Below are 23,451 nucleotides of genomic sequence, written 5' to 3'. Positions count from 1 at the left end.
GATGGTGGGGGCACCCTGAGCCCCCGACCCTGGTGTCACCAAGGTGTCCTGTGCAACTGTGCCACTCTCGCTATGGGTGCTGTGGCCATCAAGAGCCCTATGGTGTTTGTGATGCTTCATGTCGGAGGGGTGCTTGGGTCCATGGAGTCACCAATGTGCCACCTTGAAAGGCCCAGGACCATTGAGGGAGGCTGGAGGCGGCCGTGCCCCCCTGCCCAGTGGCTGTGCAGGGCCCCCCTGCAAGGACCCCTGAGATCACCCAGCAGCACCTGGAGGCACTGCCCTCCTTTTTTTAATTTATTCCTTTTACCACATCACTTTATTTTTTCATTTCCTCCACATCACTTTTTAAATTTATTTCCTTTTTTCCTACATCACCTGTTTTTAATATTTTTTCCCACATCACTTTTTTTTTAATTTCCATGTCACTTCTTAAACTTTTTCCCCTCTCTCTCACTTCTAAGTTTTGCTTTTCCCCACATCCCTTTTAATTTTTCCCTTTTCTGAGCATCACTTTTCCCCCTTTTATTTTAATTTTTTCCCATCACTTTTTTCTTCCACATCCTTTTCATTTTTTCATTGCTTTTTTCCTTTTCCTCCCACATTCCTTTTATCCTCTTTTTATCTCATCACTTTTTTCCATTCCCCCACATTTTTCTTTTCCTCTTCTTTTTTCTCCCCCAAATCCCCTTTTCTCCTTTTCCTATCACTTTTCATTATTTCCTTTTCCCCCACATCCATTTTTCTTTCCCCCCCTGCTTTTTTTTTCCCCTTCCCCACACCCCTTTTCCTTCCCCCATCTTTTCCTTTTAACTTTTTCCTCCCTTCCCTTATTTTTTTCCTTTCCTCCCCACATCCCTTTTCCCCTATCACTCCTCCTTATTTCCTTCCCCCCCCACTTCCATTTTCCTTCCACTTCATCTTCCCCCACCACTTTTTTTTTCCCTTTCCCCCATCCCTCCTCGTCCCCTCCCAAACCCCTTTCTCCTTTAATTTCCTTTCTCCCCCAATCTCCCCGGCACCCCCCCCTCCCTTTTATATTTTTTTTTCTCCCCTCCCACCACTTTATTTTCCCGTCCCTCGCCCCCGACCCCCCCGGCGCGGGGCGGCGCTGCGCTACGCGGGGCGGGCGCTGCGGGGCGGTCGCGGCGCTCGCTCCCCCCTGCGCGGGCCCCGGCTCGGAGCCGAGCTGTGCTGAGCCGATCCGAGCCGTTCCGTGCCGAGCCGAGCCGTGCCGAGCCGTGCCGCGGAGTTACATTGTTGGGACTTTGCACCAAACTCGCTTCGCCGCCGCCTCGTCTGCGCGCCCTGCCGCCGGCGCGGGGCTGGAGCCTTCCTCCTCCTCTTCCCCCTCCTCCTCCTCCTCCCTTGGGTGTTTTTTTTTTTCTTTTTTTTTTCCTCTTTTTTTTTTTTTTTTCCTCCCTCCTCTCCCCTCCCTCCCTTCCCCCTTTCGCTTTGATTTCGCTCCCCGCCCCTGCGCTGTGTGTTTTCCACCAAGCCCCTTGGCATGAGTTAGGCACCAGCGATGGACACCAAACACTTCCTGCCGCTGGGTGAGTTTGGGGCCGAAAAGCTCCTCCATTCCTACCGCGGGGCGAAGGGGAGGGGGGGGGGGGGGAGGGAACTTAAAAAATAAAAAATAAAATAAAAAATAAAAACATTAAAGAAAAAGAGAGACCGAGCTGCCCCCTCCTCCGCTTCCCCTCCGGTGTCAGCTGCGGGGCTGCGCGCTTGCCTGCGCGGCGTGCTTGCTGCTCGTTTGTTTTGTTCTCATCCTTATTTAATTATTTTTTTTTTTAAAATGCTTTTTTTTTTGTTGTTGTTTTTGGTGAGGCGCAGCCGGGGGGCGGCGGGCCCGGAGCCGAGGGGCGCCGGGCGCAAGCGGGATTTTCAAACGGGGCAGCGCGCACCGCGAGCGGGGCAGCCCCCTCCCCACCGCCCCGGGCTGCTGCTGGGGGGGTGGGCTGGCAGCTCGCTGCCTTGGCTTTTTTTTTTTTTTTTTTTTTTAACTCCTTTCTCCCAGATTTTCTCGCTATTATCCCTTCCCGAGCCCTGCTTTTCTCCCTGGGGTGCGCAGCCGGGCTGGGGGCAGCACCCGTGGGGTCCCGGGGCTGTGCCTGCATCGCCCCTCGCTGCTGGCGCATTTGGGACCCTGCGCATTTTTCTTTATTTTTTCCTCTTTTTTTTTTTCCCTGCTTTTTTTTTTTTTGTTTAGTTTAACATTTTGAACCCCGTTTCCAGCCGGAGTTTTGCCATCGTTTGGGTGACTTGAGTCAAGTCGTGGCTTGCAGGGGCGAATGCCTCCCCGCGCCTGGCTTTTTGGGAGAAGTGAGATTGCAGAGCTCGCTGCTCGGGGAGGGGGAAGAAGAAAGTTTTCGCGAAGTCGCCTGGCGCCAAGCCCTTGGTGAGGAGGAAGAGGAGCAGATCCTGCCCCTTCTGCCACCGCTCAGCCCGAGACCCCCAGCCACTGTCCTGACACCCCCCTGGCCCGCACTGGGGCTCCTCTGGGCTTTAAATCTGTGCTCAAGCTTTGTTAGCGTGTGGTTGGTTGTTGTTTTGGGTTGTTGTTTTTTTTTTTTTTCCCTTCCCTCTGAAGAAATGCAATTTTAGTTGTTCCTTTCCAAGCGCAGCATAAACGCATGGAACCAGGGGCTGGCCCCTGCCCTCCTGGCACGTTGGAGGCTTCGGCAGGGAGAGCCTGGCCCTGCAGGCTGGTGGGGAGCTGTGTCCCCCCCCCCCCCCAAATTGTGGCTGTAGGGAGCCCCTCATCAGTCTGGCAGTGAGGCAGGGAAACGGTGCTGCGTTGACTTATCCAAAGTTGCTGTTGGGGCTCAAAGCATCTCACCTGCAGTCCTGCTGTTAGGGTCAGGCGGGTTTGGGGTGGGTCAAATGCAGGTGCCTGGAATGATCCCAAACACACCCCCTGAGCAGAAATGGCCTGTCTGTGGCCACACAGGAGTGCTTGGGGGGGTGGCTGCCTTAACTATTTCCATGCTCTGGTGGAATAGAGAGCCTGAGCCTGTGCTGGTGGGGGCAGGATGAGGCCCTGCCTATCTCTTTGCCTTTTCTTCCGCACCTGAGCGCTGGTGCGCCGCGGCTGCTGGCTCTTGCTCTGTGCTCTTAGTCATGCTGGCTTTGCCGGGGGAGGTGAGGGGGGGGGAGCGTGTGTCACCTTGCTGCTGTCTCGGGGAGGGCTCCTCGTGCTGGTGCAGATGAAAACCCAGCGATTTGTCTGCTCGCCTAGCGGTGTGTGCATGCTCCTAGTGGGGAGAGGGGAGGCAGCCGAGCGCACCGAGTAGCTGGGGGGGGGGGGGGGAGCACCCAGGCAGCTGCCCCAGGACAGCTGGGGGTGCTTAGCTTTGCACTGCTGGGAGAGAATTCAACAGCTCGTGGGAGCTGATTGAAGTTTGTGCAATGGGGGCCTGCGTCTGCTGCGTGTTTGTGCTGCTGCGGGAGCCACGCTCAAACTTTATCCGCTGGCCTTTGGTCATGCGTTGCTCATAAAATAAATAAATAAATAAAAATCCGGCTTTGGTTGGGAGAATGGGGGATCCTGCAGGGTTTGGGAGGGGTGGATGTTGGTGCTGCTTCGAGCACGGGAGGCAGGCAGGGCCTGGCAGCAGGCAGGCAGCTTGCGAGGGTGCCAGGAGCTGGCAGGGCCCTGCTGCCTGCAGGAGGGTGGCTCGGACCCGCTCCTGGCTCTGCAGGGCACCAGAGGTTTTCCCAACCCTGCTGGGAGATGGGGTGTGCAAGATGGGACAGAGGGGGATCTCCGGGCTCATGCTGGTGGTGTGTTCCTGCACGCTGGCACAGGCCTGAGATGGGGAACTGGAGCAAAACGGTGCTGCCCCGTCAAAATCTCGGCTCAGTTTGGCCTAAAAAGGATAACCGCGTGGAGGATCCTGGCCAAGCCCTGCCCTTGGTTAGACTCAGATAACCCCGCTGATGTCATGGGTGGAAACGTGGCCAGCGCCGGGCACTTTTAATAGTAGTATCTCATTTTCCTGCTGGTCTCAGGAGCGGGTGGCAGATGCCAGGCAGAGGCTGCGTTGGGGACGGCGCGTCCCCGGGCACCTCCCGCGCTGGGAGCCGTCGCCCTGTGGCTCTGCACAATCCCACTATTGCTTCCTTCTCCTCTGCCCCTGTTCCCAAGAAAGAAAGGGATCCTGTGATGGGCAGGGGGAGCCCTCCCTGGCTCAGCTTCCTTCCTTCACCCTGGTGTGGCTGGGGGGAGCCCGGGTGCTGCGTAAAATCAGGGGTGTCTGGGCTGAGACCTCGGTGCCATCCCTGATCCTGCTTCTTTTAGCTGTGGGAATTTATGGCAGGTGAGCAAATCCGCAGGGAGAAAAGAATAGGAAGGATGCAGAAAGCACCGTGGCTTGCATGAGCATCCCATATGGGTGGGAGGAATCCCCTGCCCCATGTCTGCAGGGTGCTGAGCGGGGCTGCGAGGGTCCCCGAGGGCGCAGGAGGGCGAGGACGGCCGCTTTCTGGTCTCTCCCTGAAGCACAGAGCAGGGCTCGACCTCTCCCAGCTGACACATGCAAAACAAGCTGGGAAGGAATTTTCGTCTTTATCAGGATCTCGGCTGTGACAGTTAAATAAATCCTCAGAGGGTCCGTGAGTTTACTCCGCCTCGTCCTGCTGTGTTTGAGGGCGCGTTTGTACTCCTCATGTTTGGGGCATTTTATTTATTTAAAAGAGAGCGGGGGAGAAAGCCGCAGAATTTTAGTTATTCATTACAAATATTATTATTGGCATTTTTGCTCCTGTTGGGGGGGGAAAAAAATTCAAGGGGGGGGGGAAATCAAAACATTTTGCTGGAAAATACACCCTGCCTTCGTCCCACCCACATCTCGAAGGCGAAAATAAATATTTATTAAGAAACGGGTTAAAAACCTTTTTGTTGCAGTATTGTTTTCTGGGAGCAGGGGTGGATTCCCATATGCCGGAGTCCTGCTGCACAGCTGAATATCTTTTTATCCTTTTTTCCCCCTTTTTTTTAAATCTTGATGGTTAAGAAAAACAAACAGCGGAGCTGTCGGCACCATGGGGCAGGGGCTTGGGTTTTGGGCCATGCCCTGTGTTAGTGTGCTTGGTGCTCCGAGCATCCTGGTGCCTCAGGGGGTACAGAGGGTTCCCCTGAGGCTCTTGATAGCCTGAAATAATGGAATGATTCCTGCTCTCAATGTCCTAAATGTCCTGAGCTCCTGCTGCCGGAGGTGGTGGCGATGCCCAGCGCGTCCCTGCCACCAGCCTGGTGTAACCAAAGCCGCCTCAAATCGCTGCCGGCAAAGCGCCGGCTCTTGCAGGGCTGTTCCCTGGGAGCTGGGTAACCTAATTGGGCTCTAATTAATCCTGATGGCTGGCTCCCAGCCCCAGCGCCTCTCCCCATGTCGCAGTTGTCGTCGCTTCCCTCGGAGCTGGGTCTGTCCCCGCGGTGCTGCCGGGCAGAGGGGTGCTCGGCGGAGCAGGATCCAACCCGGCAGCCCCGTAATTGCTTCCTAAAAGGCCCAGGTGGGCTCTCCCAAGTCAGCCCAACTACAAAGCATTAGGGAGGCAGCCTGGGTGGTTTTATTTTAATTGATTTTGTCAGGAGTAGCTGTATTTTATTACGTTTAAAGCCTAGACTCCGGGATAACTTTGAACGTTTGACACGCACACAAAAAGCAGCTTTCTGACGGTTTCCCCCTCTTTGCTTGTCTCTTATTTTCTTTCTCTCTTCTCCTCCTCCTCAAAGCAAAGCGTGTGCCTGGAGGGAGGACAGGGGAGGAGGGAGGAGTGGTTGTGTCTCTCCAAAGGCTGCTCGCAACATCAAGGCAGCGCGAAGCAGACAAAATAATATTGCAAATAAGGATTTAAAAAGCCCTACAGAAGGATCTCCCCACACATGCCAGCCGGCTCAAACTGCTTGAAGATTTTCAGACAGATGCAATTTAGCCTCGGAAAATGCCCTCTTGTTGTAATGGAAACTGGCTGTGGGAACTTGCCTTTTCTGAGAGTGTTTTTGCTCAGAAGAAAGCAGAGAAAGTCAGCGCAACAACCTGAGTTTTTATTTTGGGAAGGCAGCGTTTCAAAATGGAGGGTGTTTTCTGAAATAAACAGGGAACGAGGAGAAAGGGAGGGAAGAGTTCAAATTGAGCCCAAACGCTGCTCTCCTCCTTTGAAATCTTGTTTAACGTGGAGTTAAAAAATAATCCTGTTCAAACAGACCACTCGTAAGCACAAAATGTGTGTTGCTTTCTTTCTTTTTTTTTTTTTTTTTTATTGGGATCAACAATAAAAGTTTCAAGGTTGCACCTCGGGGCCGTGCTTCTGCCCCTGGCCCTGTTCATGTCTCGGGAGCGGGCTGGGAAACTGAGGCAGGCCCCGGGGAGAAGGGATTGGGATTGTAGGTTTTTTTTTGGGGGTTTTGGCACTTGTGGGGATGCCATCGAGGGGTGCTCGTGTGGTCACTTGAAGGTCCCAGCTCTCGGTAGCCAAACCAAGCTGATTTTGGGGAGCAAAGAAAAGCCTCCGCTTGTGATGTGTGTGTGGGCCGGGTGCTCCAAAGCAGCGCGTAAAGAAGAAACGCCCCAAATCTTGGTTTTACGAAGCATCTAGAGCAGGGTTTACATCCTTCTTCCTCCCTCCTTCTCTCACCCAGTGCCCCCCAATCTCCCCCTGGTGCCCCCACTGCCCGCCTCCTGTGCACGGCTTCCCTGTGCCCAATTTTGCGCTGTTGGTGGTTGAAGAAGCGGCTTTGGTGACCGTCGTGACAAGATGCTCTGGGGGCTGCCAGGGGCTCTCCAAGCCCTGGCGGTGCTGGGTCTGTTGGGTGGGCTTCCCATCATGTTGTCTGAGTGTTTGAGTTGGGGGTCCTGGCTGAGCCCTGACCCCTTCCTGGCGCTGAATCGGGTGCGAGATCGCTGCGGAGCCAGGAGGCAAAAGGTGCAGCAGCGCTGGGATTTGTCACCACTAAAACGGTAACTGGATTCCCATCTGGTCGCTGCTTCTCGTGGCCTCCTCTTTTGTGGAGTTTTGGCTTTTACAGACTTCAAAAATAATAATAAATAAAAAAAAAAAAAAGGGGAGCAGGGCGGGGGGGGAGGCGAGGGGCAGCCCTGGAGCCCCACCACCCCCTTGCCTGGAGGTTTACAGCCCCGCTGAGCTCCGGAGCAAATCCTTTGTGCTGGGGCTGCCAGGAACGCATTAGGGACGGATGCCCTGTCTAGTTTCAGCTGGCTGCGTGGCTCTGAGCGCCGAGGCAGACCCATTTGATTATTGTTTTTTCCATTTTTGGCCGACTCGTAAGCGCTGGAAAGTTTTCGCTGTGAACTCTGTGGGCTGCCGCGATACAATTTCGCTGTGGGCAGCGCGTCTCCTACGTACCCATTACCGAGACGCGGTGAGGCAACGGCAAGCGGGTGAGGCAAGAGCGGAAGGAGCGGGGCAGACGGGGCTGGCACGGGTGAGCCGAGATGTGCTGAGGAGATGCGGAGGTGACGGCGGCAGGCGGGCAGGCCGTGCCCGTGCGGCGGCGGAGACTCGCTCTTGAGAGCGACGGTGGTGGTGGTGGAGGAAGGAAGGAAGGAGCAGGGCGATGGAGCGGCAGGAGAGGCCCCGGGGAAAGCTCACGCAGCTGGGGAAGCTGCTACGGATCCGGGGGGGACCGGGGCAGGCGGCTTGTGGGCGCTGTGGCTTCACCACCCTGCGCCGTGGGGACCCGCGTTTGGGTGGGGGTCCTGCGAAATGGCACTGGGAGAGGCCCCTTTCCTCACCAGGCTGCTGGAACACCCCCTCCTCTTCCCCCTTTCTCCTTTTGGAGCCCCGTTTCTGGCAGAGGAGAGGCTTTATCGGGCAGGGGAAGCTGCAGGCTCAGCCCCCCCAGCGGAGGAGCGGTGGCCCCTAACGCGGTGCTGCAGGGCCCGGCTGGCGGCAGATAACGGAGTATCAGCACCAGGTCGTGCTTGCTCACACCACGGTGGGGTCGTGCACGGTGGTGGGGCTGCTTTTGGAGCCCCCATCCCCTCCTGGCAACCCCGTGGGGCTGGCGGCTCAGAGCTGGGACCCTCTGGGAACACCCAGCCCCTTGCAAAGGAAGGCACGGGGAGCTGGGGCGAGTTGGAGAGCGCTGTCTCGGAGCGCTGCACCTGCAGAGCCAGCCCTCCCTTTTGACCTGCACTTGTTCGAGTGTGACTTCCAATCGATCCTAAAACCCCAGCGTGAGGCTCAGTGCTTCTGCCCTGCAGCCCGCCGGGCTCTGTCTCTCCCGTTCATCCTCCTAATTCCTGATGGGGAGCCGCTTCTACCAGGGTCTGCTCCCCCCCGACACACTCCTTGGTTTGTAACACGTTAGAGACAGTCGCTTAGCATTTTAATTTAATTTTCTCTCTCCTTTTTGATTTCTTTTTCTTTTTTTTTTTTTTTTTATTGAAACGTTTCAACCCCAGCCGCCAGGGTGGGGAGGGAAGGAGGGAGGTGCAGCTCCCTGCTCCATCCCCGCGCAGCCCCCGTGTGCGTGCGTGTGGCTCACAGACAGTGAAATTGCACCCTAGAGTTATAAAGCAATTGTCTAGCTCAGCAGCAGAATGAGCATGAAATGGTGCAGAAAGCAACTAAATAAAATTGGGTAAGGCAGATGCATGAAAATAATGACATCTCTATACCGTAGTCAGGCGTGCTCTCTCTCTTGCACACGCAGATAAACTTTTATAACAGACTTAGCTTTTATTTTCCTAGAAACTCCTCCGAAATGGAAACGTTTTGGTTTGGCCTGAGCCCCCGTGCCCTCTCCCTCGCCTCGGGCAAGGTATCGCTGGGGCTGCCGGGCCGTGCAGGCCCCTCTCCTCCCCGCCGCCTTGCCGGTCCCCTCCTGCTTTTTTCCCTTTTCTGTTTTCCGAGCAGGATTTTTATGCTCAGTCGAACAGGGAAACGATAACCTTTGCAACTTCATTGCCCTTCTGCTGCAGCGCGGGGCTCGGGGAGCGCTGCGAGCGGGTGGCTCCCGGCGGTCACCTGCCCAGCGCGGTGGAAAAGAGCCCGAGAGCAGCTCTCCGGGCTCATTTTGGGGCTGTCTCTTCTATTTTCCTCCCTGGGCTGGGTGGTGGCAGCCTGAGGGGTGGCTCTGTGTGGGTGTCCCTTGGGGCTGGGGGTCCCATGTCACCCTGCAGAGGTTTTCCCCGCAGCAGCGTTGTGCTGGGTATGGCTGCGGGGGTGCAGAGCTGGGTTAAAAACACCCCAAATTGGAGGTCTGGATGCATGGGATCCGTCCCTAACCATCAACCCCCGTCCTTCCCCTTCCCCTGAGCTCGGCTCTGCCTTCTGTGCTCCCGGGGTCTGTCTGGCTCAGTGCTCAGACGCTGCCCCGGAGCCTTTAACCTCGGCACAGGCACGTTCCCCCCCATTAGCTCCTGGGAAGCTGATACGTTTCCTGACATTGTCTGACATCTCGCTCCTCCTGCGCCCGCCGAGATTCCTCCCAGGGTGGAAACAAGCTGCTAATCTTCCCACCCAAGAGGCCCTTTAGGTGAGATTAAGGCTGTGGCCCCGTTCCCTCTCGGCTGGGGGGGGGGGAATTCAGTTCAGGTCCTTCAAAACTCGGCGCAGCCTCACACTGCGAGTGTCCTGCTTGGACGTGATGTCCCCAGGGTCCAAACGTGGCACCGAGGGATGCGTGTGCCCCTGCAAACCCTGCTGTGCTGGAGGAGGCTTCCCTGCAAGCGCTGCTGCGGTTGGGCACCGAGGCTGCGCCGCAGCAAAGTGCCCGCTTGCAAAAATCCATCTGCAGGCATCCATCAGGCCCGGTGTGAAAGGTTAAAGAAATCCAGAGGAAACAGAACGATGAGCATGGGAGAAAGGGGTTTCCTGTACCTCCCCGGGCCACCCAGGCTCCCTTCCTGTTAGGGTAAACCTGTCGGAAGGCGAAACTTTCTGCACACCTAAGCAAATCGCGGGCTGTTGGCTGGGCACGCCGCGGCGTTAATGCTTTGTGCCTCTCCCCGAGCGGTTATGGGGTGCCTGGCAGCTGTGGGGGGGCATTAGGGTGCCGGGGGATGACGGGGAGCAGAGTTTGGGATGTGATGCTGGTGCTGAAAGCCATCCTGCCACCCGTCAGCCCTAAATCCCTTGTCTTGGCGAAGTGTCTTGTGCGCCCAGAGCCGCCTTAGGACCGGAGGTCGTCACCGCCGGGGGGAAGAGGTCAGGCCGCGGGGACAATTACCTGCAGGCCCCCGTTTAAGCACTTAGGAAGGCTTAGCCGTGATCCCTGCCCGAGATAGCCTGGCCCCAGGCCAGCTGATACCTATTGTTTGCAAAGTCGGAGACTTTATCCAAACACGCGCCCAAAGCCGGCTCAGAGCATCTGACGGGGGGGGGGAGGCAGCGGGGTCCTGCTGCGAGAGGCACGGCAACGCAGCGCCCTGCCGGCGGCTTTCCCTGCTGCTTGTAGGGTCAGGAGATGCGGATTTAATCCGGGAGGGGTTTTTGGCCTTTGCTTTTCTCACTGCTGCCGTTTGCCGGGCCGGGTGCTGGTTTCTGCGGCGAGGTTTCAAGGCCTCCAGGTGCGCGCAGGAGGTGTCGCAGGGCAGGGATTTCTCACTGGGTGGGGAGGCTGCTCCTCGCCTCCCCAAACCTCCCCAAACCCCCTCCAGCTCCCCTTCTTGGCACCAGGGCATTTGTCCCACGTCCCTTGCTGTCACCGACTTCCCCTGGGTGACCTGGTGCAAGACCCCGGCTGGCATCGTCCCCGCTGCTCTGCTGTAAGGTTTTGGGAGCAGAGAGACTTCGGTGTGGTGCAGAGCACCCAGAGGGCAGGATCTGGCCCTGGGTGGGAATTCCTGGGCTCAGGAATTTATTTTTTTTTTAAATTCCCTGGCTGGGAATAAAAGCCCTGCACGGGGAGGGAAGCTTCAGCTGGCGAGAGGGAAGCCAGCCAGCTCCCTGCTCGAACGCAGGTCGCAAATTAATAATAGAAGTGACTCTACCAAAAAAATAACACGTTGGCCTGTCTTGTAGTTATCAGCAGGGAAATCACGGGCACGCGAGGGCTTGCAAACAAACGGTTTAATCCCCAGCCCTATTTCAGAACCAGGGGATGGAGCCCCCCTCCGTGGGGCTGGGGGCTGCGGGGTCAGCGCTCGGCATCGAGGGCGCTGGGGGTCCCGTCGCCGTGCCTGAGGTCTGGGATTTTTGCGATTTGCTGACTTTGTCATCAAGACAATGACGTGGCCGGGCTGGGGGAGCAGGAGCTTGTCGTTCACATCTCAGAATGGGATCGAAACGCTCGGTGTGACAGCTCGGCACGGGGACGAAATGTTTTCCAGAATTCCAGCGTCTGTTTGGCTGTGGAAAGGTGAAATCCGGAGAGCACCTTGAGGGAGCGCTGGGAGAAAGATTTTTCCATCCGAGCTCTTGGCCCTGTCAGTAGCTGCAGAAGAGGAATGTTATAAGGGGCTATTCATCACTGCAATTATTTTATTAAGAGTACACAGTGTGCTTGGGAGCTGGAAGAGATGGAGCTTTGGGATGTTTTCAGCATTATAAATACTGCTTGATTACATCACCCGGCTTTTAAAAAATGGTATGTGTAGCCCTGGCGAAAGAGGACTCGCAGACAACCTTGGAGAGCGGAGCTGCCTGCCTGCATCCCTGCAGGAGCGGCGGGACTTTGGGGCTCCCAGCCCACGTGTGCAGTGGGGATCCCCCAAAATCGGGCTCTGGGCACGTGGAGAGGCTGCAGCCGGGTCCCCAGGCTGCTCTCCACCGGCCACGCCGCGGATGGGCCGAGAGCTGCCCTCCTCCCTTTGCTCTCCTGCAGCGTGCCCTGAAAAGCTGAACCCTGCGAGCCGGGCAGGGGGTGGGCACCGAGCTGCAGCATCCGTATCAATGGGAATCCTGCCTCTAAAGCTTAAAAGGAGCCTTGGCTGCTGCTTTTTTTTTTTTTTTCCCCTCTCCCATACGCTGCTTTTGCCTCCTGTCTCGGCCACCTGCGTGTCGGAGGGGGGTTTGCCCCAGCATCTTCATCCTTCCTCTTTGTGCCCTTCCCCTTGCTTTTGTTGTGCGCGTTTTCTTCTGCAAGTCGCGGCTCTCGTTTGCTGGGCGAGGGCCTCTTGAAGCCCGGAGCTGTTGTGGGGGTGCCAAAAATGGGTTTCCAGCAATTCCAGCAAATCCAAGCGGCCACCCTCGCTCCAGTGCCACGTATCCTGGGGGAACCCAGCCTGCAGCAGGGCCGGGGCTCGCTCCCCAGCAGGACCAGGGGCTTGTAGGGTGCTGGGGCCAGCTCCAAGCCCCCTTTTTTCCCTCTCCCATCTCCGGGTAAGGCAGGCTTTTCTTCCAGCCCCAGTTCTCTTTGCAGAAAGGCTCCATTCAGCTCCGAGGGCACGGGGCCAGCACGGTTGGGACAGTGATGCAGGGGGGCACGGGGCTGATCCCGCACCCCGCTGTGCCCCTTTGGAGCAGCTGGGCACGGGGCAGGCATCGTGGGCAGGGTTTTTGGGGCTCACCTTCGCCTGCGAGCCGAGCGGCTTCCCCGCGCTGCCCATCTCAGGAGCTGGGCCGTCAGTGGAAGCGCTTGGAGGGTGAGAAGTTCCAAATGTGCAAGCCTTTATTGCTGGGTAGAGCTAGGTTTGTTTTGTTTATCATCATCCATTTACTTGCCTTTGGAGGCATGCCCAGATTTCTCCAATTTTGTGCGTGTGGATGTGTGATTTATTAGGATTCAGTTGTTTTTTTTTTTTTTTTTCCCTTTTTTTTTTTTTTTTCTGGTTTAATTTCACTTCCTCAAACTGACAGGCCGCTCGAACAAACTTCTTTTGGATGATTTCCTCTATCGTTCGAAAGGGATGCCTAAAAATACGGAGAAAACGCTGCGGCACGGGCGGCGATCAAAAAACCACACGCTTTGCTGCTGCGAAAAAGCGCCGACACCGATAACAGCAAGAACTCGGGGGCTAAAAAATCCCCAAAGGTTTCACTTTCGGGTACTTTCGGGGCTTTTGACAGCCCGTCAGGGATCGCTGGCTCGCCGAGGATCCCGTGCGCTCTCGGGCACGTTCGTGGCTTTCCGCATGCGAGCGGCCCATTAAAACAGCCGTGCGTGTCTCCAGCTCTGCCAGCTCGCAGCCTTGGTTTCCTCTCCTGGGTTTGATCTGCTCCGCAGCACTCAGGAAGAAGTGGAGAGGGGGGGAAAAAAAAAGAAAAAAAAAAAAGATCCACTTAGGAAACCCTGCGAAACCTAATTGCAGCCTCCGGAAAGCGGGGAGCAGGTAGGCAAGGGGCAGAGCACCTGCGGCGGCTCCGAGCTCTCTGTTTGCTGCTTTTGTTCTGCCCGGGATTTTTTTTTTTTTTTTACGAGCTGGATTTCGCAACGGAGCCCTTGCTTTCGAAATAAAGAGCTGGGTTTTGCCTGGGCGTTCTCCGGGCCGGGCCCTGGGTGTGCTGGTGGCTGGGGGGGAGGTCCCATAGCAGGGTTTAGGGGTGCAGGAGTAAAGGGGGGGACCTGGAGAGGTGCCCCGTCCCTCTGTCACCTCGGTGCCTGGCAGCGAAGAGGCTGCGATGAAGGAAAACTTCCTCTCCCCCTGTCTGGGCTGTAAAAGTGTGAGAGAGGGAGAGAGAAAGAGAGAAGGAGATTTCCCCTGGGGATTGGATTTGGGATGGGATGGATGGGGTTGTGGGGCACAGCTCTGCTGCCTCCCCCCCTTGCTCAGCCGTGGCAGGAGAGCTCTCGGCCAGACGCACACAAATTTTCTGTCCCCTTTTACCCTTGGCCCTGGGGTGGGAGGTGACTGGGACGGGGAGGTGCGGCGAGGACGGGTGTTTGTCCCCGGGATGGGCACCCAAGGGACCAACGCAGCTCTTGGTGGCTTTTTTCCCAGGGACACAGGGAGGCTCCCAACATAAGGCTGGGAACGGGGTTTTAGTGGGCTGGCTTGGCCCTAAAGGATATGGGATGGAAGGAGCTGTTGGTAGCGTGGCCTGCTGCGGTGCTGCGGCTTTTCCCAGGCTGGCTTTTTTTTTTGCAGTCCCTCCTGTTCCCACTGGGACACGTTTAGAGCTCCCATTGCTGCACAGGAGCACCGAGGTGGGGGCTTTGGGGCTGCCCCCAGGGTGCCAGCGACACCCTGGGCTCATTTCAGGGGCCGGGAGGACACGGGGCACACCGAGCATCCCTGGGGACCAGGCTGGGCGAGGAGCACAACCTCCCGACCGCCAGGCTGAAGGCTGGGGGGCTCGGAGAGGGGGCTGCCCGTGTTTCCAGAGCCCTTTTTTTTTTCCCCTGAACTGGTGATTTCCTCGGTGCCGACCAGGCGTGGCGCCGAGCCGCTCCGTCACCCGGTCACCGATGGGCGGTGGAGGCTGCGCCGCCGATCCCGCGCCCGCTCGGCCTCCCGCTCGTCTTTATTGTCGCTGTGGTTGATGATTTATTTCGGGCGGCATCCGCCCCGCCTCGTGACTTGGTTGGGAAGGGAAAAAAAAAAAAATAGAGAGAGAGAGAGAGAGAGAGAAAGCAAACGCAAGGGCAGCGCTGCGAGCTGGGGGTTCCCTTCCCCGCGCCCCCAGCCCCGTGGGGGCTGCCCCGGGGGATTTGAAGAGGGCTGGGGGTGAAGGCAGGGTCCAGCCCTGCAGCAAGCAGCCCTGTTTGGGTTGGGAGGGTGGCTCAGCGGGGTTGGGTGGGCGTTGGGGTGGCAGCAGCCATACGTTGTGCCGGGGAGCGTGACCGCTGCTGTCAGCAGCGGGTTTTTGGAGGTGGTGGAGGTCGGTCTGGTGGAAGCGAGGAGCGACAGCCCACGGTTGGTGAAATCCTCATTATACTGGAATTAGGGAGTTTCTGCTTAAAAAAAAAATAAAAAAAATAAAGCACCAAACCCAAAGAAAAGTAGAGCGTGACCCCAGGAAGGAAGGCTGTGATGGGTGGCGACGCAGCCCGAGCTGTCGCCCGGCCCTGGTGTGCAGGGGCACGGGGCAGGCTCAGCACCTGCAGGGTGTCGGAAAATGGGTCCTTGCTGAGAGTTTGGGAGCGGAGCGAGGCTGCTGCTCCGGTGCGACCTTCTTTGTGAGCTGGGCTTTGAATCAGCAGCCCGGGCAAGCCCTGGCAGTGTGCGCACGGTGCCGCGCTCCCGCACCCGCGCCGGGGCTGCGCTCGCTTTGCTTCTGGACGGGGATTTTGGGAGAGCTTCAGCAGCCTCCTGCTGTCGGAGAACCCCGCGGGGCCGAGCGGCGGGCGAGGACAGAGCGTCCTTGTGCCGGGAGCCTTTGAGGAACTCGGGTGTTAGACAGCGCCTATCGCGTCCCGGCGGCACCTCCTGCCAGCCCGCCCTGCCCAGCTGCTCCTCGCGCCGGCGGTGGCGAAGCAGGGCTGAGGTTTCGTGGGTCAGCCTGGGTGGGGGCAGCCCGCAGCCCTCCGTGCCCCGTCCTTTTGGCAAAGCCCCCCCCCCATCCCTTTGTTTGTACACAGAGGGGAGCGGGTGACTCACGAAGCCGCGGATGGAAAGGGGATCGGGAAATGAGCTCAGGGCTCTTGTGAAAGAGCGAAGCCGGCTCGATACCTATAATTAAAGCGGGTGTCAAGGAATGAAGCGCAAATTCCTCCCTGGGCATATCACCGGGAGGGAAAGCAGCGCCTGCCAGCTGCCCTGGCAGTGGTGGCTCCCTCAGGGAGGACGCGGGGCTGCGAGGGGACAGGGCTGGGCGTCCCCTCCGGCACCAACGAGCCGATGCGGGTGGCAGCAGGCACCAGCCTGGTCCTGTCCCTGGCCGTGCTTTGGCCTGCGTGAAGCTTTGGGGCTGCTCGGTGCCCTGCGGGGTGGCCCTGCCCCGGGCAGAAAAGCAATGGGTTGAGCAGAGTGCCCCTTGTCCGCCTGCCACCAGCAACCTTCAGCCGTGGGGACCTGCGGTGCCATCGCCGGTGTGCTCCATCCTCGCCCTCACCGTTCGGGTTGCACTAAATGACCTTCGAGCCCTTTTCCAACCTGAAGGATGCTACAATGCTGTGATTGCCCTCGTTACATTTATGGTTTGCTCCTATTTCCACTTCTTTTTCTCTGTTCTGGGACATGACCTGGGCTGGGGCGTCCTTTTGAAGACATTGGTGCTGTGGCAGGGGGGCTGGGGACAGCCAGGATCCTGCTGCGGCCCCAAAGGTGCCGGGCAGCCCTACAGGGCCATGCGACGGAGCCGTCCTGAGCAGCAGCTGGGCTTGGCTTTCCCCCTCTCCAGCCCAAACACGCCTCTGAGGGGAAGAGCTCCTGCTTCAGGCAGGGAAACTGAGGCACGGGGCAGTGTCACATATTCGGATCGACTGCAGAGCACACGCGGTGGTTCCAGCTCTTGCACCAGCCCCGTCTTTTCCAGCCGCTCCTGCCTGCAGCCCCTTGGCCTCGTGACAAGGACACGGAGCACGGCGGGGTCCCGAGGGTGCTGCTGCGGCTCTCACCCGGCGCAGTGCCCCTGCTCCGTCCCCGCGGCCACCAAATGGCAAATCTGCTGAGCAGACGGAAAAAGAAAAACAAAAAAAAAAACACCCAACCCAGTCGTACAAGGAAGAAATGCTGGTGTGTCCTGGGTGGATTAGTCGAGACTCCTTGCCGGATTCCTCCGAAGGGAGGTGCTCGCGCTGGAAGCCGGCCACCAGCTGGGCCTGCCGCATTTTTCCTGGATTCCCTTACCATTTGGGGACTGAACTTTTGTCTGAAAAAAGATGTATTTTTAACTTGGTTGTGTCTGAAAGCGCGGCGGCGTGGCTTTGGGCCGCTCCGCTCGGCTTTGTCCTGGCCCGGTGTGCGCCCAGAGGGATGCGGCGGGAGGTGGGGGCCGGATCCTGGTGCTCAGCACAAGGTCAGGAAGCGAGAGAAGGAAAGGTTTGCTCTGATCCAAAAACAGGAGTGGGAGAGGTTGCCTCCTGCTCAGTCCCATCGACCAAAATATGCAGCAGGAGTGCTGGGCATGTCAGAGGGCAAGAGCAGCAGCGGTGGAGACGTGAGCGAGAAAAAGCGGTGTGAAGACAGGGAAAAAAAAAAAGGAAGAGAGGGGATAAATATTTCAGAAAGTCTTGCAGCCCCCGACACGCAGGACTGATGGACGCAGATACGCGATTGCCTTGGAAACAGCCGCCGGAGCGCGAGCTATTTCCATCTCCAGGTGCCTGTTTCCATCCCAGCTGCTGCAGGGCACCTGCAGCCGCCCTCAGCGCGCTCCCTCCCGGGGCTGGGCTCCGGCTGCATCCCAAAGCGGAGCCAGCTGCTCCCGCACCGGGCCCTGCTCAGCCTTTAGGGCGATAATTTGGTGTTTGGGGCTGGCTTCGAGCTCCGCAGGGCAGCGCCGAGCTGCGTTATAGGGTTGCCGTGCTCAGCGGGGCCTCCAGCTCGCTTCCCCCGCGCGGGGCCGGAGCCTGCCCAAGCCAGCGGGACAATCCGGGCTGTGTTTTCCTAATTCAAACAAATAAAACAACCCCATCGGCGGCGTTATTTACAGTACGCGCTGGGGAAGAGTCGAGCTGAATATTGTTTCCTCGCCGAGTTTTTCCCTTTGTGGCTCACACACGAGTTTGTTGTTGTTGGCCGGCTCCGGCGGCCCCGCTCTCGCGTGCCGGGCTGCTGCCGGCCACCCCGGGGAGCCGGCACGGGGTGCTCGGCGCTGGGCTCCGGTGGCACGTGCGGGTCTGTTCCTTTGCAAGGTGCTCGGGGAGCACCCTGGGTGCTGTGCAGAGGGGCAACGGGTGGTTTCCCACCGGTGTCGCCCGCAGCATCCCTCCTGCGGGGCCGCGCCGTGCTCCGGCGGCATCGCTCCTGTGCGCGGTCTGAGACCTTGTGGTGCCTGGTGGTGTGGGTGGTTCACTGGGGGCTGTGGTTTTGGGGAGGGGAGCAGCGTGGGTTGAGCATCGTGAGGGGAGATGTGGACCCAGGGTGGTGGGAGGAAGGCTGCTCGCCCCCTGCCCACTGGGGTTTGCTCCCCCAGAGCATGGGGAGCTTTGGGCAGCGCTCGGCACGCACCTGCGGTGGCCAAGCAGGCCATGGCTTCCAGCTGGGCTTAGAGGCTAAAGTCTAGCTAATGAGTTAATGGCAATTAATTAACTCCAGGGCACTTTACAAATACTAACTAATTGTTTTGCTGGGAGCAAGGTCTGGACAATTACCCCACCTCACAGGCTGTGAGGGGTGGAGGAGCCGTGCGCCCGCAGAACCGAGGTGCATTAACAGCAGGGCTGCGACGCAAACCAGGGGCTAATCTGACCCCTGCTGATGTTTGGGTTTGGGAACAGCCGGTTCAGGTCCAAACGCAGGCTCGTAGATGCTTTTCAAGGGAAGCAAAGTACACCCCGTGGTCTTTGGAGCCCTGCTTGCTCCGTCCCTATGAAGGTTTTTTTGGGGAGGCAGCTGGAGCTGTGATGCTCGTGGTGACAGCCGGGCGTGTGCCTGCTGGCTGCTGGATTTGGTCTCCAGAGGCACCCGAGCGATGGCTGCGGTGCGCTCCGAGCGCCGGAGAGGAGCCCTCGTGCTCTCCGCTGGGTCGTAGTAGGTGGCAGCAGTGGCTGTGTGGGTACATTTATTTTTAAATCCCCCTGGATGGAACAGTTTGGCCCTGGGGTGGTGCCGGGTTTGTTTGTTTATTTACTTCTTTTGGTGGCCGGAGAAGTTTGCAGAAAGGTTGCAAACGGCAACTCGTTGCCCTGCCTGCTTGGGGAGGGAAGGGATTCAAGCTCAGAGGCCCGTTGTGCGAGCGGAGCTAATTTTAGGTCTCTGATCTTAAAATAGATGAAAGGAAAAAAAAAAAAAAAAAACAAACACAAAACACACAAAAAAATCAGGCTTTTCCCCCGGGCCGAGGGAAAACAGGCTGCTGAGGTCGGCTGACCACCTGCGAGGTGGCCCCAAGGAAGGGACGCAGCCGGTGCCAGCCAAAGTCAACACGGGTGAGGTGAGGGCTGCTCGTGGCTGGCGGCTGCGCCGCGAGGGACGCACGGCGGGGAGCAGCGTGGGAACAGGGCAGGAATTAACCCCGAGGCCGTAATGCCTGGGGAGGCTGCAGTGCTGGGCCCTGCTGAGGACCACGGGGTGTTAGGGAGCGTCCCGGAGCTGCCGTCCCCTGCCTGGGGACAGGCTCCTGCGGGGCTGACCCCAGGCTGTGTTTCGGTGTCCTTGTCCCCAGCTGAGGAGCAGCATCCTCTCGACGGGCCGGCTCCGCAGAGGCTGGAAACCATTTCGTGGCGGGCTAGTCCTCCTGTGAGCAAATATTCTGGCTCTATTAAAATGCTTGGGATTTTCGAGCGAGTTTGAAGCTCTCCGAGCAGTGCCAAGAAAAATTCAGCAGCCTCCAAAAACATCTTTCCCGGAGGATTATTTGTTCCTTTTGCCAGAAGGACGGAGGAGAAGCTGGTGGATTCAGGTGACTCAGCCCAGCGTGACCGGCTGCTCCCATCCCATCCCATCCCATCCCATCCCATCCCATCCCATCCCATCCCATCCCATCCCATCCCATCCCATCCCATCCCATCCCATCCTGGCCACTCGCTACCCCGCCGTGCAGGTGACTTTGCCAGGGTCCCCTCTCCGTGGGCATCCCCGGAGGAGGCTCAGCAGAGGCTGACAGCAAGCAGGGCATCTTGAAAACATCCCGCGAGCTTGTCAGCACTTCGTAATCTCCTTTCTCCCTTCTCCCCAGGAAACCTCTTGCAAAGGTGTTGACAAATTCGGAGGATATTGCAGCCCAGCCAGCGCGCGAGCTTCTCATGAGCTGCGGCGTGGGGCCGTGCCCTCGGTCCCCCCGCGCAGCTCACCTGTGCGAGCTCCTAGGGCTGGAAACCAGCTCCTAGGGCTGGAAACCTGCTCCTAGGGACAGAGCTGGAACAGTTGTGGCCGTTCTCCTAACAACAAAACCGGGGAACGTTGCGAGCTGCTTTGCAAACCGACAGGGGTAGCAAAAATGCGAGGCATGCGTTCAGGCGGCACGTCGGTCCCTGGGTGTTTCTGCAGGGAGGAAATCTGCCCGATCCCATTTTCTTCTGGTTCAAACCTCTTTGGTGACCCTCCCCATCCCCCCTCTTTTCGATAGAAGTGTAACTTTCAGCAGCTCACACGCTGTAGGTGGATGTTTGGACTCGGAGGTGTTTTTCCATATGCTTCCCATAGCTTCCCTCACAGATTTTGCGCAGGGGATGGGAGCGAGAGGTAGGCTGCCTTAATATCATATGATAAAGCAAAATTAGCTCCACTTTACATAAATTGAAGGCACCAGAGCCTGTTAGGCTTGGGGAAGGCTTGCTTAGGGTTTCTTACCCTCCTCCCCTCTGCTGAAGGGTGGGGAAGCAGAACTGGGGGTGCTGGGGGAGCCGAAGCCCTGGCCGGGACGCTCCTTGCAGGCTGCCCCGTGCCTGCAGCGGGGGAATTCCAACCTGCGGCGGGGAATTTGGGTCAGAGGTGCTCTAGGTACAGAGGAATATGATCTAATTGGGGCCTTTCGTGTTGTTTGGTTGGATTTTTTTTTAAAGGCAGGGCTGGGAGAAGAGCCTGGTGGGATGGTGGTCACATCCTGCCCGTCCTTAAGTGGTCAGGGCTGGTAGGAAACAGGTCTCCAGCTGGGGATGTGTTTGTGCCCTGCCTGGAAGGGTGCGGTGGGCAGAGCCCCAAGCTCACTGCATCCCCTGCGAGCCTGCAGGCTGCTGTGGGTCCGGGACGCCTCTGGGCTGGGAGCTGGAGGTATTAAAATGCCAACCCGTGGGAAAAGAGTCAGCATCCCGATGCCCGCGAGCCGGGAGCGCGGGTTTCTGCCGGCGGCGCTGGGATTTCATCGCTGCTCCTGCATTGCCCCTGCCCCACTGGGAGGAGGTGGCAGCCCCAGGGTGCCAGGGCAGGAGGCAGGGATGGATGTGCTGCTGATAAAAGCACCGTGGGGGCACGTGGGGGGCTCAGGGGACTCCCCACACCTTGCCCATACAAGTAGCAGCTGGTCTGGGGCTGTGCCACCGGGCGTCCGGTTCCCCTGGTCCCATAAACGCAGGGCTCGCTCGTGAGCAGAGCAGGGGAAGGGGTGGGTACACGGCAGATTTTCCCTGTAAATAGCCCAGAAAAAGGAGCTTTTATGCAGAAACGTGGTAGTTGTTGTCTGCTGTCTTAGCCAACCTACCGCAGCCTCTTAAAAACTGTTTGTTTTCATCCCTGACATTAATGCGTGGTCGAAAATAAGAGCTGCAATTTCCAGACACTTTTGCTATTAGTGATAGGCAGGAGTTAACCATTCAAGCTTAAATTAATTGTGCTGCTTTTTTTTTTTTTTTTTTTTCTCCTTATTGATGCATAATGTATGATGAGAAAAAGTGAAAAAATAATTAAAGTCTGAAGAGCGCTGCATGGATTCATTCATTATGAAATCTGGGTCAGCAGCCGGGGAAGGGAAACAAGGAGGGAGGGGGGGGCCGCCCGAGTGGAAAAACAGGACTTCAGAAAGGCTGCAGGCATCGCAGGAATTCACGAAAGGCCTTTTGGAGGCAGCCTGGGAAACCCTAAGTCGCTTGGTGCCTGCCCCCCAGGAGCGGGCTTGCGAGGGGATTCCCTCGCTGGGGGCTTCTCCTTGGGGCCGGGGTGGGCGCAGGCGCCGTGCGGAGCCCGCAGAGGCGCACGGAGGTGCCTGAGGGGTTGGGTCCGAGTGGCAGCAGGTTTCCAAAAGTGACCCTTTGGTGAGAGCTGGTGCGCCTGGGCACTCCTCTGCCCCTGCAGGGAGCATCTCGCAGAGGGGCTTGCTGGTGGGCAACGCTAAGGCTTCCCTTAATTCCTCCAGGGAGAGTGCCGGGTGACCCTGGGGCACAGGGGGGCTGCTTGAGAAGAACCAAACCAGCAAAAAACCTTGTATTGGTCATCTTTTGCTCACTATCAGCTTTTTTCTTTTTTTCTTTTTCTTTTTTTTTCTCAAATAGTACTCAGAAAATCCCATTTTTATGCAGCAGCGTGCAAGTCTTCGAGCGGTAGTGCTTGGAGGGCTGCGGCGGTGGGTTTGCAAGCAGGAACAGGATTTTGGGTGCCTGGAGGTGGTGAGGGGGCTCTGCAGCCCTGGGCATCTCACAAGATTTTGGTCCTGGCCTAGGACATAGCTAATTGGTTTGCAGAGAGCGTGGCTGAAACTTGGAAGCGTCCCCCTTGGCAGGAAGCGCAGATGCTTGAAGCCGTGCTTTTGTCCTGATTTAGGAGAATAATGTAGTACTTTCAGATTTTAATCACAAAATGGAAATTCTCCTCCTTCCTCTCGCTCCGTCCACAGGAAATACAGTTGAAATTGATTGGACTTTGCAAACAATCAGCATTCATCCTTGAGAAATACTTTCATCAGAAGAGCATTCATCCTTGAGAAATAATTTTCTGACCAAGTCAGATTAAGTGCTCTCCAGCGCGAGGGCTCTCCATCCCCGTATCCAGTAAGACGGAGCTGGGATCCCGGCGGGAGACTTTGGGCTTTCTGTTCCAGCAAATGTTACGTGGGGCAGTTAGAGGAGCCCCTTCCTCTTGTTTCACCGCACTGAACGTCCGTGTAAGCGTGGAGGTGTGCGCCACAAAACCCAGTAGGGGTGTCGCTGTTCCCGGAGAACCCCCCAACCTTGCCCGTATGCAGGCACAGGCCCATTTTTTTTTTTAATTATTTTTTTTTTAATCTTCCTGGGGAGACGCGTTTCTGCTCTCTCGCAGATCTGCTTGTATCACGCGGCGCCCATAAATAAATTGCTGTTGGATTTAGATGCTCGCCTTGTAGCAGCAGATGATACGATCTCGCGCGCAGCAGACGTGGCAGGATGGGGCGGCTTCGGGGACGGATACAAATGCGCATTGATCGCCCTGCTGCTGCGGCGCATGCAGATCTGCCGCTCCCTCGCTGCACTTCCCAGGGCAGATCTGCTTTTGTGGGATGGATCCGGGCAGGGCACAGCCTGGGTCGGTCCCACAGGGACCTCCGTGTGTCCCCGTGCAAGGTGTGGGTGCTGCTGAGGCTCCCCGGTGTGGCCGTCCTTTCCCCGGGCAGCGCCGTCCCTGGCTCTTGCTCTCTCTCCCCAGGTCTCTGGTTTTCCTCCTGCTTCCCGTGCTCAAAGGCCGATCTGATTTATTTCCAGGCTGCGCGGAGGGATGCTTTGGGGTCAGGAATGCTGGGAAGAAATGGTTAAAGCGGAGGGCCGGGATGTTTTCCCACACGGTGAATGGTGGGGGAATACAGAACACGTATTGAATCGGAGGGAAGTAATAACGCTTCTAATTTTCCTGTGTGATTTAATAAAAATGTAAATTGACTTCGGGTGGATGACTCACTATGGAGGGTGGTGTCGATCAAGATTAATTGGTGGCTGCGTGAAACCAGTTGGGCTTTGTTCCTTCCCCTCAAAGGCAACTGGAATTCCTCCGCGATAATAGCGAAGCGATGCCCTGGGCCGGGGGCCTGCCGCCGTGCGGGGCTGCTCCGGCCGCATCCACCCTTCCCAAACCAAAGCCACCAGGCGAGAGG

At 57.6% G+C, this 23,451-nt stretch overlaps 1 protein-coding gene across 1 annotated transcript in view; it reads left to right on the top strand.

Annotated features, from left to right (window-relative positions):
- Positions 1 to 1,157: 1,157 nt before the first annotated feature.
- Positions 1,158 to 23,451, top strand: part of RXRA (retinoid X receptor alpha) — a 94,226-nt gene continuing 71,932 nt past the window's right edge. The window contains exon 1 of the mRNA XM_082775487.1: positions 1,158 to 1,553. Coding sequence (XP_082631613.1) covers positions 1,526 to 1,553 — 28 coding nt within the window. The 5' untranslated portion in view covers positions 1,158 to 1,525. The remainder of the gene's footprint in view (positions 1,554 to 23,451) is intronic.

This window comes from Aythya marila (assembly GCF_965140915.1).
Source record: "Aythya marila genome assembly, chromosome: 19".
Taxonomy (NCBI): domain Eukaryota; kingdom Metazoa; phylum Chordata; class Aves; order Anseriformes; family Anatidae; genus Aythya; species Aythya marila.
Note: the sequence above shows the minus strand (reverse complement) of the source record. Positions and strands in the feature narration are given on the sequence as shown.